The following is a 17,407-nucleotide window of genomic DNA, read 5'->3' on the forward strand; positions in this document are numbered from 1 at the left end:
TTTTTTTTTGTTTTTAATTCAAACCCTTGTTTTATACCCTTTCAAATCCAAAATTATCGATTAGTGTCAATTATTTTTTTAAAAAAAAAAAAAAATCATTGCATTCCCTGATGCCATGGCAAATTAAAAAAAATCCCTGACACAAATTAAAGAGTTGCATTCGCTAGATGCCATGACAAACAAATCCACGATCGAAGAACAGATGGGTCGAGGAATCAAGAACAACATGTTTTGGTTACATGTGCCTGTGATCAGCTACTCCATCATTTGTGCTCAAAGCATCATGAACTGTTGGCCTTAACACAACGCTCCGAGCAGAGAGCGGATTGTTTAATAATTAGGTTATTCAAGCAAGTTAAGTTCTCTCAAATATAGGCAATCGAGAGGGTTTAATCATCTCGAGAGCTTGTTTCGGTGGTTAAGGAATCTTCTTGAATGTATAGTAAAATCAATGTATCTGGTCCTAGTTGATGACGTAAGAGTTGGTAAAGAATTATTTATTGTCGAGCAAGAAAAATCTTTAAATGGTCAAATAATTATGTCAAATGACAGGTTTGGGAGTCACGAAGGGTAGGCTGTCCAATAATTATTTGTTTTTTTATTAAATTTCAATTTTTTTATTTTAGATTTATTTTTTTAAAATCTTTTTAAATAATTTAAATGTGTTGATATTAAAAATAAAATATTTTGATATATTAAAAAAGAAATTTTAAAATAATTTTATTCACACACTTATATAGATACTATATCCTAAAAAAGGACATGGATCATGGGACAGTACAGTTATTACGGAAGAAATCTCATGTCTGAAATGACAGCACAAAGGTAGTTTCTTTTTTTAATGGCAATTTTAGTCCTTCAGGTATTGCAATTTTGGCTCATCAAACCCAACGGTTCCAAAAAATGTAATTGAGTCCTTATACTTTTGTTTCAAAGCAAGACTGGTCCTAAAAAAATGAATAAAATGATTTGTGCAACATGTGTCAGAACTCTAAAGGCCTCAACACTGAATATGTGACATATTCCTAATACCCAAAAAAAAAAAAGTATTTCCATTAAAATTGTTGTAATTAATTAAAAAGTACTTCTATGAAACTTTTTTTTCACCTTGTACACGAAAAAAAAAAAGTTTTTTAAAAAAATCAATATAAAAATAAGAAAAGTATTTTCATCAAATATAATAGTCATTTATGTTATTTTTCTTTCTTTTAATTATTTTTATAGAAATATTTTATTTTTATTTTAATTGTCTCCGAACCAAAAGTTAAGAATCCGATTTGTGTTGCTGGGAACAACTAGGTTTGATGTGCCAAAATCACAATACATCGAGGACTAAAACGGCCACCGAAACATTTTTAGCATTTTCATTTAACATCACTAAAATTTTCAAATTCGGAGACCTCGGCAAACCACAGAAGCAAAACTAACATGTCCGAATTCGGCGAGGCTTCCTTTGATTGTTAAAGAAGGAAGATGGTTATAAATACTAATGAGCTTTGTCAAGAACAAAATGCTTCTTGTCGGAATTATCAATTGTTTTCTCACAATCTCTGCCGACTCTTTGATAGGCCAGTGAAACAAAGAAACCGAGGAAGGCCTATTGAAAGAGACTGCAGAGCTAGAACACCAAGAAATTATAACAAAGCTTAAGGTTCTTGGTTTGATCTTTCACCATGGAAGATATAAAGAATGAGAGTATTGATCTTGTAAGCATTTCCCATCATGTTTTCTCTTTGAATCTTGCTTCTTGTTTAGGTACCTATATATTGACAAATGTTGTGTTAATTTGTTTTTGTGTTTGTGCAGGAGAAAATTCCTATTGAAGAAGTGTTTGAAAAGCTAAAATGTACGAAAGAGGGGTTGAGTGCAACAGAAGGTGAAGAGAGGCTTAGGATCTTTGGCCCCAACAAGCTTGAGGAGAAAAGGGAGAGCAAATTCCTCAAGTTCTTGGGCTTTATGTGGAATCCTTTGTCGTGGGTCATGGAGGCAGCTGCCATTATGGCCATTGTTTTGGCTAATGGAGGAGGCAAGCCACCGGATTGGCAAGACTTTGTTGGTATCATTGTGTTGCTTATCATCAATTCCACCATCAGCTTCATTGAAGAAAACAATGCGGGTAACGCCGCTGCCGCTTTGATGGCTGGTCTTGCTCCTAAAACCAAGGTAATATTTGTCCAATATCCTTCCCTGTATATGGCTGTTGCTTTCATTAGCAGCTCATAACCTCATGTAACTCATTGTCTACATAATTAATCCTACAGGTTTTGAGGGATGGAAAATGGAGTGAGCAAGATGCAGCAATTTTGGTACCAGGAGATATAATTAGCATCAAGTTGGGAGATATTATCCCAGCTGATGCTCGTCTCATGGTAGGTGATCCGCTCAAGATCGATCAGTCTGCCTTAACTGGTGAGTCCCTTCCAGTCACAAAGTATCCCGGCAGCGGGGTTTACTCAGGATCAACCTGTAAGCAAGGTGAGATTGAGGCTGTTGTTATTGCGACGGGTGTTCATACCTTCTTCGGCAAGGCAGCGCACCTTGTCGACAGCACCAATAACGTCGGTCATTTCCAAAAGGTATTGCCTGTTTTTACTTTATTAATGAGAATCTAAATTGATCACACAGAGATTTTACATCCGTTTTTTTTGTTTGTGTGTGCAATCTATTTATCAGGTGTTGACTGCTATTGGTAACTTCTGTATCTGCTCAATTGCAATTGGTATGCTGGTTGAGATCATAGTGATGTACCCAATCCAACACAGGAGGTACAGAGATGGCATTGACAACCTCTTGGTGCTTCTCATTGGAGGTATCCCTATTGCCATGCCCACAGTCTTGTCAGTGACAATGGCTATTGGATCTCACCGCCTATCACAGCAAGGTGCCATCACCAAGAGGATGACTGCCATTGAAGAAATGGCTGGAATGGATGTCTTGTGCAGTGACAAGACTGGAACTCTCACCCTGAACAAGCTTACTGTTGACAAGACTCTCATTGAGGTCAGTGATCCTAGCCAAGTCATATAATCTTCAAGGGACTTATCTTACACGATTTCATACGACTTAAGGTTCGGTGCTTTCTGCATTGGTAATTACAGGTGTTTGTGAAGGACATGGACAAGGACGCTCTTATGTTACACGCTGCCAGGGCTTCTAGAACCGAGAACCAGGATGCCATTGATGCTTCAATAGTTGGGATGTTGGGAGATCCCAGTGAGGTATGCAATTTAATCCCATTTTTATGAACCTTTAGTTCTTGTCAGTTTGTTTTCGTTTTATTTCCTGGAGTCATTGAAATGGAAAATTTATTTTGCCTTCTTGTGAGCTTTGTAGGCAAGATCAGGAATCATAGAGGTGCATTTCTTGCCCTTCAACCCTGTCGAAAAGCGCACTGCAATCACTTACTTCGATGGAAATGGTGATTGGTATAGAAGCAGCAAGGGAGCTCCCGAGCAGGTATGCATTCCAGTGTGTTGTAACTCTTACTTGAAAACTATCCCTTGTACTGCCGCCTGCGGGCAGTAACTTTTCATTTGTTTGCCAGATTATTGAGCTCTGTGAACTCAAGGGGAATATTAGGAAAAAGGCTCATGAAATCATCAGCAACTTTGCTGACCGTGGCCTTCGTTCCCTGGGAGTTGCTCGTCAGGTACATTAATCTAACAATTTCTTTGCTACAAGCTATAGGTGAACTTTTTAGCTCAACCATGTTTTGATGAAATTAACATTTTTTTTCCTGTTTACAGAGAATACCAGAGAAGAACAAGGAAAGTGCAGGATCACCATGGGAGTTTGTGGGTCTCTTGCCTCTTTTTGACCCTCCAAGGCATGATAGTGCTGAGACTATCCGCCGAGCACTTGACCTTGGTGTCAATGTTAAGATGATCACCGGTGACCAACTTGCAATTGGCAAGGAGACTGGCCGCAGGCTTGGCATGGGTACCAACATGTATCCTTCATCATCCCTCCTCGGTGATAACAAAGATGAATCAATTGCGTCCGTTCCAGTTGACGAGCTCATTGAGAAAGCTGATGGGTTTGCTGGCGTCTTCCCTGGTAATGGGATCTTTATCAAACCTTGACTGGTACAGCAAAGATTTTGTATTTGAGTACTATTTAGGAGATCTAAATAATGTGAGCTTTGGATATGCAGAGCACAAATATGAGATCGTTAAGAAGCTCCAAGAGAGGAAGCACATTTGTGGAATGACAGGTGATGGTGTTAACGATGCACCGGCATTGAAGAAGGCGGACATTGGTATTGCCGTGGCAGATGCAACTGATGCTGCCCGGAGTGCCTCAGACATTGTTTTGACAGAACCAGGATTGAGTGTGATTATCAGTGCTGTGCTGACAAGCAGAGCCATCTTCCAACGGATGAAGAACTACACAATCTATGCTGTTTCCATCACAATTCGTATTGTGTTGGGATTCTTGCTTGTTGCACTTATCTGGAAGTTTGACTTCTCACCATTCATGGTCCTCATCATTGCCATCCTCAATGATGGAACCATTATGACCATCTCCAAGGATAGAGTCAAGCCATCTCCTGTCCCTGACTCCTGGAAGCTTAATGAAATTTTTGCCATGGGCGTTGTCCTTGGAACCTACTTGGCAATTATAACCGTGCTGTTCTTCTGGCTTGCTCATAGCACCGACTTCTTCTCCGTAAGTGAATCGGTACTCTAAATGATAAAGTTCTGATGATGTTAAATTGAAACAAATACTAAAATTTGATGATGTTTGCAGGATAAGTTCGGCGTGAGGTCAATCAGAGGTAAACCAGATGAGCTGACAGCAGCTCTTTACCTTCAAGTGAGCATCATCAGTCAAGCACTCATCTTTGTGACCAGGTCAAGGAGCTGGTCCTTCACTGAACGCCCTGGTCTCTTGCTTGTCGGTGCCTTCCTTGCAGCGCAATTGGTTAGCACTTGATCTCTTTCCCCCAGCTTCTACTCCCAGCTGTTATCTATCCATTAACATGATCACCGTAGGAAGCTCTAACTTGTTACTTCTCCATGAAGGTGGCAACTGTCATTGCTGTGTATGCAAACTGGGGATTTGCAAGAATCCAAGGCATCGGTTGGGGATGGGCAGGAATAATCTGGATTTTCAGCATTATCACCTACATCCCTCTTGACATCCTCAAGTTCATCACCCGCTATGCATTGACCGGGAAGGCTTGGGATAATCTGCTAGAAAACAAGGTTCTTAAACTCAATAAAATCTGATTTGCTATTTCATTTCACAAACTTTTTTCTTATTGCATTACCTTTGTGCTTCTTTAAAAACCAATCCAGACTGCTTTCACCACCAAGAAGGATTATGGAAAGGGTGAAAGGGAGGCTCAATGGGCTACAGCTCAGCGCACCCTTCATGGTCTCCAGTCCCCAGAAACCATGAAAAATGACAAGGCCAGCTATAGGGAGTTGAGTGAACTCGCTGAGCAGGCAAAGAGGCGTGCCGAAGTAGCAAGGTAAGTACTTAGCCTGCACACACAGTAAAGAACTAAAGGTCATTCCATGATGGAAATCCTTTAACTTAACCATCTGGAAGGTAAAGTTTAGCTGTACCAAGGTTAGAGCGAGAGGGATAACTTGTATTTTTTATATCAGTATCTGACAAATATGATTAAAGATGGACATGCATGAAGATTAGCCCTCTAAGACCTATTTCAAGAAGTGAAAATCAAGCTCATAATATTACATGTAGTCATTTATCTGCAATTTCTTTTCTTGAAGGACACAAAGCATATGAACTAGTGTTAATGTTGCAGGCTAAGAGAGATTCACACATTGAAGGGCCATGTTGAGTCAGTGGTTAAAATGAAGGGGCTTGATATTGAGACCATCCAACAACACTACACAGTCTAAAGAGATTAAAGAGACATAGTTGAAACTTGAGAGGAAATAAAGCAGCTAACTTGGAGCTGCTTTTTCTGTTCCCTGATCATCTGTTCATTTATTAATATTGTTATTATTTTTAGCTTAAATCATAGGAGAAATATTCAAAAGGGTGAGATTCTATAGTTGCCTTTTGAAAATTACAGAATACTAGTGGTTAACTGGTATATAGAATGAAGGACTGCAGGGGCTAATATGCTATTTATGTCCTTGACTAGGACAGCGAGCAGCTTTTGCCTCTTTCATTGTATATTTTTTTCTCATTCCAGTAATCATAATAAGCTTAATCTACAGCATTAATATCTTGTTATGCTATAGAATTTTACTTCTTTTTTTTTTTTCTGTATACTAAAGTGATGGGCCAATTTGTATAAAAAGATTGCACGAGACATCCTGCTGAAAAGCATCTGTTGAAATTCACTCAAATCAGTCAATACGTAGCCAGCATTCAGTGCTGTCTCAAGAACAGTGAGAACCTGACCCAAAGGAGAACGCGAAGATTTTATTACCAAATGGAAAATTCCCTATTTTGTGAAGGGCATTTCTCTGCTACATATAGCAAGTAAAAAACATCTCATTAATTCACATTACAGGAAGACCAAGGTTGGAGCTTGGTAGGGATTCATTGCTAAGTTGAGAGAAATTACTGCTGACAGTTGTAAGCTGAGAACAGTAAATGTTCATTGAGGAGGCATAAAGAGGAACACCATAACTAGCACTTTCTAATTAAATGGAAAGAAGCATGTACAAGCATGGAAAATAAAAATGGATTCTTAATTGTTCTCTATCACTGCTCCCAATTTCTTATCCATCTCTTAAATGGCTGCGTGGCTATTTAAAAGACTGGACATCGTTTAACTACAATCCCCGGTGCTGTTGGACATGAAGCCAAAGGACAGTGATCAACATCCGTACCCCACCATTTCAATTCTTTGCCTGAATTCTGCACAGCGAAGAACAATAAAACACCCATGAAAGCTGTCCCAGCATCCAATGCTGCAGATAGGACATAGTTATACTTCTGCCACCAGCGCTTGCGATATCGAAAGACAAAGTAGTTGAATATAGTTCCAGTGACAAGCCAGCTTGCGATGTTGGTGGGAGTTGCAGGTGGCATTCCGGCAAAACCGTAAGATATTACTGGTATATTTATCAATGCAATCCATTTCTTTTCAGGGAACATTTTGCTCAGTGCCCAGAAAGGAACCGGTAAGAAAGCTCCAATGAGGAACAGCCATACCAAGTTCCTGTAGAGGCCACCGGGTCCAAAGAGCCTTCTTGGTCCAATGAGGCCCCAGATTACAGAAGCATCAAAAGTGACTCGGTACTTAGGACATGTCCATGGACTACTAGAATCAAGTACATCAGTATCACAGATATTTTCAATGTTCTCCAACATCCACCACGCAACTGCAAGATTGAGTGTACCAGCAACAAAAGTCCCCACTAGCTGAGGAAAACACCAAATCTATGGTTAATACTTCACATAACTAAAACATGAAATTTCAATGCCCAAATGTACAGGTTTCTGCAATGCCATACCTGAGCTACATACATGCACCGTGGTGGAATTTTCATGTAGTGTCCAAGTTTAAGGTCAGCTAAGAAAGAAAGAGCATGGATCGTGCTAATTCGTCCATAAATCTTGAAAAGCAGGTTTGCAATTGGTTTTCCTGGAAGAACATATCCAATCATGAACTGTGCTATTATGTCATACCCAGGTTGCTGCAATGTAAACACTACATTATGAGATAAAACAGAAATACCCTCAACTAAGATTTGGCTATCCATTAAAAGCAAAGTTTCCTATGTCTAAGAGGGCAGAAAAGAAAAGACACAATTTTAAAAAATTGGCCATACCTGATTCGTAGTTGCTTGAATAACACCAATAGGAAGGGTAACAAGCCAAGCCAAGGCAAAGGCAAAGAGCATACCCCACCATTGCAGCTGCACAGTTTCTTTCCAAACAAAAGACATTAACAACGAGAGGACAACACTTCCTATTAAGAGGATATAAAACCACCAATCAGGAACTTCTTTGTAAGCTTTCATCAATTTTGAATGAACATCCAATTTCACATTCTGCACTGCTCTTCTACTTTGCCTCCAAATATCCCTGGACAATGCAAAAAACACGTATTGTCATTTATTAAGATCCAGTGATAAGGGAGCCTATACTTGGATTACCAGGGTACCTTCCATTAAACAGCGCCACATGTGTGAGGGTTGCTGTGAACCTTGCAAATCCTGATCCAATTGACAGGGCAAATAGAGGGCTCAGATAGAGCTTGCTATAACTATCATAAGCAGGGATGTTAAGTTGAAAATCTGGGGTCAAGATCTTTGTAGTTTCATATTTTTGCCCACTAGAAGTGAATAGCTGATTAGAAAATATTGGAAACTTCCGAGCATCAAAAGTGTTATATTTCCAATAACACAATGGGAGTATTATGTAGATGAACATGATAAATCCAACCGCAACATTGACAATGGAAGACCAAGGAGCGACAAGAGGACTGCCATGGTAGGCTGAAATCCCAGCCCAATCAAGAGTGAAGGCACCGACACCAAGGCCGTGGTAACCTGACCCTACTTGTTGAGCCGTGATACTATGAGGCCATACCCAGCACACCCATGAGAAAAACGTCATGATTGGGAACAAGTAACCAGGGACTGTATAATAGAGAAAGCTTGCTGTCATGGCAATGAGGAAGAATTGCATCCTAGTCAGGCCTTTACTTTTCGGATCCTTTTCATGCAGTGCTCTGTAGAGACAAGATTGTTAGCATATGACAACATTATTGCCAAAAGTTACCTAGGAGCTAATCACATATGAATGTTTCTACTTAGACTACTTTTTCTTCACCAATGACCTTCAGGAATATGATCCCATATGCAAATTCATGACAGCCAAAACAAATTAAGAAGGCATTTCATTATCTGTCAACAACAATCCAGCGTCACGAGCATCATGCACTTTGTCCCCTAAGGCAAGAACAGATACAGAACAGATTCTCAAACAGTGAACATGCACTTGAATCATATACCAACAAGCTAAAGTAATGCAACTAGAATTATAGTCACAGTCAACTCCATTATTCAAACAAAAGCAAATTGTTTGAGTTCATTTCTCTTAACACCACAACTTGATGGGGGTTTTGCATTGTCCTTTTCTCAGCCTCTATTTGTATTTTTAGAAATATTCTGTCGTGTGCATCTTCAGTAATGGAATTTGAACCACAAGCAGTCTTTGGATATGTTGAAGAATAGATCAACTATCACCATCCCTCCAAAGATTTACCAGTTGTCAAGAAAGAGCATAAAATTTATACTTCTATTGTCAAAATCAATCAAGGTATGGGATTCTAAATGTTAAAGCTTAAAGGCTTTAAAAATTTTCTGTGTTCTGTATTTTCACATCAACCAAACAGATATTTTATAAAATGTAGGGCCAAGTTTTTTTTTTTTTTTAAAAAAAAAAAAACACAGACCTGAACAGAGAAACCTGAGCAAGGTTTGAAGGCCACCACATCTCAACAGGATAAACCAAGTATCTCCTTAGCATCCCAGCCCATCCATATCCCAAAATCTGCAGATCAAGAACCAGAAACACAAAAATCAAATAAAAATCTACAATTAAATGCACTAATAAAACAAAACAAAATTAAAAAAGATGGTTTTTGGATGAAAATCAAATGCACAGTAACCATATCCCCTACATAATGCACATAAAAAAACCGAAAATAAAAGGAACCATAAAAAGTTTAGAGTCCAACCAACATGCAAATAATCAAATCCAATTTTCTAATCATATTAAAAAAAAAAATCCCCACTGTTTCACTACGTCAAAAATCAACCATGACTCTTGAATCCAGACACAAAATCAGAAGCAAACAACACCAAAATAATTACCTGAGTAGTCAAGACTATGAACAGCCCACAAAGGAAACTCAGATTCTGCTTATAATAAGCCTTCATAACAGTAATGGCACCAATAGAGTAAGCATCACCACCACCAAAAGACACACCACAATTAGCAAAGATAGTGATAATCACATGTTCTTTCATATTAAAAGGCCCTGGATTCAAACTAAAACTCCACCCCAAAATCCTATAATCTCTAGTGGGCAAAGTCTTAGCCATAAACTTCCCTATAGGCAAAACACCAATTTGCATAAGAATGGCAGAGATAGTGAGTGGCTGTGTACGGTAAGTGAAGAAGGTGTTCAAAAAGATGAGTATTATGCATGAAGTTAAACCCAGAAACCATGCACGGAAAGTCAGGACAGGAAGGGTTGGGTCATCAGTTTCAGGCACAACTAAGGCCACTTCCTCAACAGGACATCTTTCATGTTGTTCTTCTGCTGATGAATCTAACCCTAAACCATTCGTGTGTTTCTCATCCTTACTCTCTGTAGTTGCCATGCTTGAACTCGAAAGACAAACAGAAGATCAAAGAACACTTCTTTTCTCTCCTGTGAGGAAAAAAGGTTTAGTACTTTCGATGTCAGTCCGGCTGTGATATATAGCTGAGAGAGTGAATATTTTTTGTGACAAGAATGGCCTTCGGAAAATAGTGTTTTTACCTTGGTGGTAATATTTCTCTCTTTTTTTCTATTTTGAGAGAGGTAATGAAAATTCAATGATGTTGACTCCATGGTTGACTAATGTGATGACTATAATATCCTTTTGGGAATTTTTTGTGTTCTTGATGGTTCAGGCAGCATCAGCCGCAGCCCATGAAGTAGAATATATCATTAATTAATTGTTGTTTTAGAGACCGTTTAGAATACGGTACAAGCCCATTTAAAAATTCAAAAATTTAAAATTAAAAGTTTTATTTTTACTGTTTCTGCAACCGTTTGATCCCAAAAATCAGAAGCCACAAATATGTTCAGCTATATTTTCAAAAAGATTTGATTTTTTTTAATTTAAAATAATATTTTTATTATTTTAAATTATTGTGATATGCTGATGTCATATATAAATTTTAAAAAATAAAAAAATATTATTTTAATAGAAAAAGTAAAAACAACATCCATCTCACTTTTAAATACAAACTAAAAGCTTAAATAATCTTATAAGGATTTTTTTTTTATGAATATTAATATAGTTTTGAGTAAAAAAAATGGTATTGTAAAGTTTGTCCAGGGATGATCATATATGTTTAGATATTAGATATCACATGGATGGGTGGGGTCTGGTGTTGTTTGGGTATTTGATTATCTTTGCATGTGAGAGACCCTGGTATTGTCCAAGTGAAACACAGTCAACCAAACACTCCTTGGGAGCGATGTCCATTTGTAACACAGTCAATCAAATATTTTTTAAATATAATAATTATTATTTTTTTAAAATATTTTAAAAAAATATATATTAAAAAAAATATTTTTAATATCAACACATTCAAATAATCTAAAAACATAAAAAAAAAACAATTAAAGTAAAAAAATTATTTTTTTCAAAAAAAGATTTGAAACTTAGAAAAAACAAGCTATTTATTATTCAAAAAATTATTATCCATTCTAAGATTAAACTTGATATATTGAGTGAGTATGATTTAAATAGTTTAATTTTAATAAAAAAAAATTGAATTGAACCGAATAAGAAAATTAACAAAAATTGGTTTTATATTTTTAAAAATCAAATAAGCTCAATTTTATTTATAGGATTTTTAGTTAAATTTTATTTTTGTAAACTTTGATTTAATGAGTCTTCAGTTTAAAATAGGTTTTTTTTGTTTGATGAACAACTCTATTATCTAGACATCAACAGGATAACTAAAAAAAACAAAGATTTAAGTAACAATTTTAATTGTTATTTTCAAGTACTGGCATGATAGCGCATTGTGACATTATATGAGAGTTTTACAGCTCTGTTATTATGCTTGCAATTATAGTAATTGTTTTTTTATTATTAATTTGGATGTTCGGATCAATTTATGCATATTTTAATTAATTTCACGAGTCATAAAATTAACGATAATATAAATTTTAGTAGCTCTGAAATTTCTGAGACTCGAACTAGTAACCTATAAGAAGTAAATCCAACCTGATCAGTTGAGCTGTTATTCTTTTTTATTGTCAGAGGCTTATGATAAAAATCAAATCTTCTCTTCAATCATGGAATTGATGTTTCATCAGCTCGAGATCATTTTTTCTAATGCTTTGATAATGATTCGTCCATAATTAATCACATAAAACTTTTCTATTAATTAAAAAACAATTAACAATTTGGTTTTTACAAAATAAAATTCAACCGAATTGATTTTTTTTTAAAAAAAATCTTAAACCAAAAAATTAATCCAAACCACTTTTATATTTATAAAAACTAAATAAGTCCAATTTGATTTAAAGGTCTTTTAGCTAAACTTTGTTTTTTTTTTTTTTTAGATTTTGATTTAATAGTTTTTTAGTTTATAATATATTTTTTTTGTTTGATTTGGTTAGGGATTTTCAGTTTTTGTTTTTGAAATCAAATCATTTTTTTAACCAAAATTATTCAAAAAATTGTTTAATTTGATTTTTGTTGTCAGTGTTTACGGATATTTCACATAATTTGACTAATTTTCTTAGCATTAATTCACCCCATGTATGTTAGTTATTGCCAATTAGAAGCTATAATATAACTAATATTGAGATTGAAGAAAAGGCTGTCGATCAGATTATTATTTTTCAGTATATCAACTTGAATATGAAAAACATATTTAAAATCAAGTTGAAAGAAAAAACTATTACATGCGTGTGTGTGTCAGTAGTGTGTATTAAGGATAAGAAAAAAAACTGAAAAATTAATTAAACTGAGAAAATCGAAAAAGTCGAATCATGAAAAAAACCGATTAAACTGGTTAAAATTTTAAAAAAACCGACCGATTCGATTTTATAAGCCTGAAATCAAAAAAACTAAATCGAATCCAAACCGAAAAAAACTCGAGCCAAAACTTCAAGTCAAATCGGAAAAAACTGAGTCATACTGATTTTTTTTGGGTTTTGTACTTTTTTTTAATAAAAACCAAATTAAATAAAAAATGATGGGTATATGTATACATATAAAATCAAAGTATCAAAGTAGTAAACAAAAAACAAGGTATAGGCTATAACCTCATATATAATTAAATGAATTGATTTCTTTTGAATGTTTGCATGACATGCTGAAGGGTACCACCGTACCATAATGTATGGTGGAAAGAGGGCAACACACCAGCTTCATTAATTTCTTTTTTTAATTTTTATTTTATAACCGGGGTGTCTTTTTGGTTTTTTTTTTTTTTAATTTACATGGGTGTCCGAGCCAGCTTGCGCGCACCATGACTAATTTCACAGCTCACTGAACATTCTGCAAATCCAGTGAGTATGTAAGGCACCGCGGGAGTGACAAACATATACGCTGAGGCTTGAACTTAAGATACAGAGGTAAGGAAACTCCTTGCCACCGCTGAGCTACAAGTCTCGGCAGGGTGTCCTTTTAATTGAATGCATGGCCGGTGATTATATAAAAGAGCAAAAATAAAAAATAAAAATGATTGATAGTAACAATTTTAATTTTCAATTACTAGCATAAAAGCGTATCGTGGGATAACAATTTTGTTATTATGCAATTATGGGATATTTTTTTATTATTTATTGGGGCCTATGAAATAAATCAAACCTTATCATGATTGATGAAATTGGTGTTTGGGCCAAGATCATTTTTCTAATGTATTGATAATGATTAATACATAATTAATCTAAAATATTTTTTTATTATTGGGAAAGCTATTTGCACGTTGAATAAATATATTTTTTTGTTAATTGTCTTGGAATGTAGTATTTTTATTTATATAATAGCTCACAATTATCCATGAGTATGTGTAATTGAAATTATAAAAATCCAGTTGGTGAATGATTAAAAGAAAATATTTAATCTAAACTTTGTTTTATTTGGGGAAGGTTAATTGCAGATATGGAAAAACAGTAAATTTATTGATTTCCTTGGACTCTATTGCATTTTATATGTATGCATGTAAGGATCAATGGTGGGACTATATTATAATTAAACTAAGAGATTCGACCAGTTCAATAATCACGAAGCAGGTTCCAAAAAGAATCCTTTTAAATGTATTGTCATCAAGTAACTACATTATCCTTCCTTTTCAGTTCCGTTAAACCCAACTGATGGATCAACCGGCAACTAACCAATTCATGACCTAACCCAGGACAAGTTTCATATCAAACTCGAAAAAAAATAACATGGTTAAACCTGTTTTATCTAACAAGTTAACATATGATATAATTTGATTTTTTTAAAAAATAATATTGTTTTGAATTGACTTGTTCATTCTATGACCCAACTCTTATACCGGATCATTACCCTATCTTAATTTTATAATTATACTTATTTCTTTCTTTATTTTTTTTTTATAAAGAAATTTTTTATTCTGAAATTCAAATTCATAAATGCAGAGTAAAAAAATGTAAATTAATATTTTTTTAGTGATTTTTGATGTGTTAATATAAAAAAATAAAAAATTATTTGAATATATTTTCAAGTAAAAAATAATTTTACTAAAATATCAAAATCAGAAAAATTAAATATCTAATAATTTCTCAAATACATAAAAAGTAAATAACTAAGGTTTCTACAAGGATTAGAAATTGGCTTCTTAGAAAAACAAAGGACTGACTTTTGACTTGTAAACTCAACGTGTAAGATCTTATGTATTGATGATGTAAATAAAAATAAAAATGAAAGGAAAATAATCCCAATTTATTTTAAAAAAAAAAAAAGAAATTTAACTATTGATGGGCAAATTTGTCAACTTCATATAGATGTTTGTTTTAGTCAATTATTGCATGTTTATACCCCCAGAAAGCAGTAATCATCATATCAGCCACCTACTCTTATTAATGAACGAATGATTAAAATCTTGACAGTACAAGTAATTCCTTTTTAAACACCACAAAAAAGTTTTATTTTTTTTAAATAAAAAAATTAACGGTTGAGGATGCCTTTTTCCAAGCTTGTGAAGATCGCAAGCTACAAACAATAAGACACACTCCTGTCTTGGTCCCAGAAAGTGCCAGCATGGCATTTTCGGGGGCCCCAAATGAAGAGGTCCAATGCTGGATAAGATGGCCCCACTTCTGGTAACGAAAGTTGCCATGCTGGACGAAGGTTGTGTGCTTGCTCGCGCTGTTTTGTGGCTTCCATGTGTCACACATGCCTACGTTGGAAATGGAAAGCTCGCCTTTTGTGATGTTCAAGAGATTAATAAAACTGTTGATTAGAGGAAAGGCTTAAGTGGGGGCAAAGCTCCAATCTTTTTCTTGATTTGTGCCTATGTTTATTTGACAACGTTAATTTCGTATGGAATTGTCCAAATGCTTGGCACCCATTAATGGAAAACAAAGGAGAGAGGGGGGGGGGGAATCTGCTTAGAGCCCAAGTAGAAGAAGGCTTGGATGAATTTAATGGATTTATTCACTAATTTGATGTTAAATAATAGGAGCATGTTTTGCAATAAGAAATTAATTTTATTGCATTCTCGTTTTCATGTAGTGTGTGTGTGTGTGTGTGTGTGTGTGTGAGAGAGAGAGAGAGAGAGAGAGAGAGAGAGAGAGAGAGAGAGAGAGAGAGAGGATAAAAATATAAAATAAATTTGTTTCTCAAAGTTTTGGAATAAATTTTTATTTTTTAAAAACTTAGGTATAAGAAAACATGTTTTTTTTTTTATTTTTTTATCTTGATATTTTTTTTATCTTGAGAAAGTAATCAAACACGACTTTAAAGCAAAGTAGATTTAAATAAAAAGATAAAAAATTTGTTATTCATTGTTAAAAGAAACCAACTCAAAGTTGTTGCATACTCTTTTAAGATGATTTGTATATGATTATGTTAACATGATTTTTTTTTTTATGTAGACAGAACCACAATAAAAGTAACAGCAAGGATATAAAGATAGAGTTTGGTTGAAAATAAAGTTAGAATACAATCACTTTAATTCATAGTTTTATTATTGGAAAAATAGTCTAATATATTTTGCTTTCACACATACACACATAGAGGTTTCAACTCTTTAAAAAGATAAGAAATTAAGAAATTCACCTTTACTAGGCAATAAAATTAGAATTTTTTCAAAGAATCATCTTAATCTAATAGCTTAACCTATTAAAACATTGTTAACTAATCAATCATGAGTTTGGATCTTATCACTCTCATTCTATTTGATAAAAATTAAATACAAAGTAGTGTGAGTCTGTACAAGTTTTATCTTTAAAGAGCTTTTATTTGAGGGCGTGTGTTGGAGAATAATATAAATCATATAATAAAGTCTTACCTAATAACATAAGCTATTAAATTAAGGTAATTCTTTGACAAACTTTTAAATTAAAAAAAATAACAAAAAATTAAAAATTGAACAAGAAATCTTGGATAAATTAGTGCTTGATACAATGGTTAGATAAAAAATTATAGTTTTTTATTGTCAGTATGTTGGTCTAACGTAATTAAAATTTTTTTAACCCAATCTTGTTTTATTTATTCATAATATCTGGTAGGCTATTTGTTGATGACAAATCTTAATCTGGTTGCTTAAAAGGCTAGCTTAGCTACATAATTTGTTCTTTGGAATCTAATTAATTTACTTACAGGATTAAAATAGAATGAAAAAGAGATTATCTATTTCAGGCAATTTAAATGTCTTTTGACACTTGATTGATGATACAGTGGGATCACGAGGTGGTACTTTTGACACCATTAATGGAGGTGAACGAAAGCTAATGCCATATCTTTGTAGCAGATGGAGAAGTACAAACCGATCAAATGTCGATTGTGGAAGATAGATATAGGGACCCATGATTCCAAGGCGTTGACCCATGCTCAGTTATCCCTCATGCACCCAAACCAGCACTCGAGAAGCCCAATGCTTGATCTAGAATATCTTTAATATTGTTGAATAAAAATAAAAATAAAAATAATAAGTGTGTGTGTGTGTGTGTATTAATGGTGTCTACTATATATAGGGAATATGTTCATCTCTTGGATCATGGTTCAATATTCTCCACTTAATTCATATTCACATTCGTAAATATCTTGTGGTATCATGTTTGAATTATATGTAAAGGTTAAACTTTCAACTTCCACTGAAGCCTAAAATTATATACCACGAATAATTATCAGAGAAAAAAAAGACAAGAAAGAGAAGTGAAAGGATAAACAATAAAAATAAATTATTGTTCTATAAAATTTAATTTCTTAAATCAACTTATACTATTAAATACTAAATCAATTTATACTAGCAACTTGGCTTTGTTCGTTATTGCAGCTAATTAACTGCGTGATTGACCATAATAAAAATTGAACTATATGTTCATATCCTCCACAATTTTATATACAGTTCAAGTCATCTACAAGAAAACCCTAAAAAGCAGTTTATGATCATAGCCTGGCTTCAAGGTGGGAGTGATGAAGTTTTAAATTGTTCAAACAATTCAGTGAAACAACTTTCATGAACACTCGTAACTCGA

At 34.5% G+C, this 17,407-nt stretch overlaps 2 protein-coding genes across 2 annotated transcripts; one reads left to right on the top strand and one right to left on the bottom strand.

Annotated features, from left to right (window-relative positions):
* Nucleotides 1–1,414: 1,414 nt before the first annotated feature.
* LOC118032177 (ATPase 8, plasma membrane-type-like) lies at nt 1,415–6,199 on the top strand. The gene is made up of 13 exons (XM_073409863.1): nt 1,415–1,706; nt 1,807–2,163; nt 2,262–2,576; nt 2,674–3,000; nt 3,099–3,218; nt 3,334–3,456; nt 3,545–3,649; nt 3,747–4,056; nt 4,154–4,668; nt 4,750–4,923; nt 5,025–5,207; nt 5,301–5,476; nt 5,777–6,199. The coding sequence occupies exons 1-13, from the start codon at nt 1,674–1,676 to the stop codon at nt 5,871–5,873; spliced, it is 2,835 nt and encodes a 944-aa protein (XP_073265964.1). The 5' UTR covers nt 1,415–1,673; the 3' UTR covers nt 5,874–6,199.
* A 337-nt stretch (nt 6,200–6,536) lies between these two features.
* LOC118032178 (oligopeptide transporter 3) lies at nt 6,537–10,402 on the bottom strand. Its single transcript, XM_035036787.2, has 6 exons — nt 9,816–10,402; nt 9,395–9,492; nt 8,099–8,668; nt 7,764–8,019; nt 7,446–7,628; nt 6,537–7,353 (listed from the first exon to the last, which is right to left on the bottom strand). Exons 1-6 carry the CDS (start codon nt 10,326–10,328, stop codon nt 6,739–6,741), a joined length of 2,235 nt encoding a protein of 744 aa, XP_034892678.1. The 5' UTR covers nt 10,329–10,402; the 3' UTR covers nt 6,537–6,738.
* Nucleotides 10,403–17,407: the final 7,005 nt, after the last annotated feature.

The sequence above is a fragment of the Populus alba genome, chromosome 6 (assembly GCF_005239225.2).
Source record: "Populus alba chromosome 6, ASM523922v2, whole genome shotgun sequence".
NCBI classification, from domain to species: Eukaryota; Viridiplantae; Streptophyta; class Magnoliopsida; order Malpighiales; family Salicaceae; genus Populus; species Populus alba.

What these genes read in the sequence shown, in the direction of transcription:
- LOC118032177 (XM_073409863.1), top strand. Translation starts at nt 1,674, where the DNA reads ATGGAAGATATAAAGAATGAGAGTATTGATCTT. An exon ending in AGAATGAGAGTATTGATCTT is followed by an intron (nt 1,707 to 1,806) that starts GTAAGCATTTCC and finishes GTGTTTGTGCAG; the next exon opens with GAGAAAATTCCTATTGAAGA. An exon ending in TGTTGGGAGATCCCAGTGAG is followed by an intron (nt 3,219 to 3,333) that starts GTATGCAATTTA and finishes TGAGCTTTGTAG; the next exon opens with GCAAGATCAGGAATCATAGA.
- LOC118032178 (XM_035036787.2), bottom strand. Translation starts at nt 10,328, where the DNA reads ATGGCAACTACAGAGAGTAAGGATGAGAAACACACGAATGGTTTAGGG. An exon ending in GTGGCGCTGTTTAATGGAAG is followed by an intron (nt 8,020 to 8,098) that starts GTACCCTGGTAA and finishes TGCATTGTCCAG; the next exon opens with GGATATTTGGAGGCAAAGTA. An exon ending in GGTGCATGTATGTAGCTCAG is followed by an intron (nt 7,354 to 7,445) that starts GTATGGCATTGC and finishes TGTTTTCCTCAG; the next exon opens with CTAGTGGGGACTTTTGTTGC.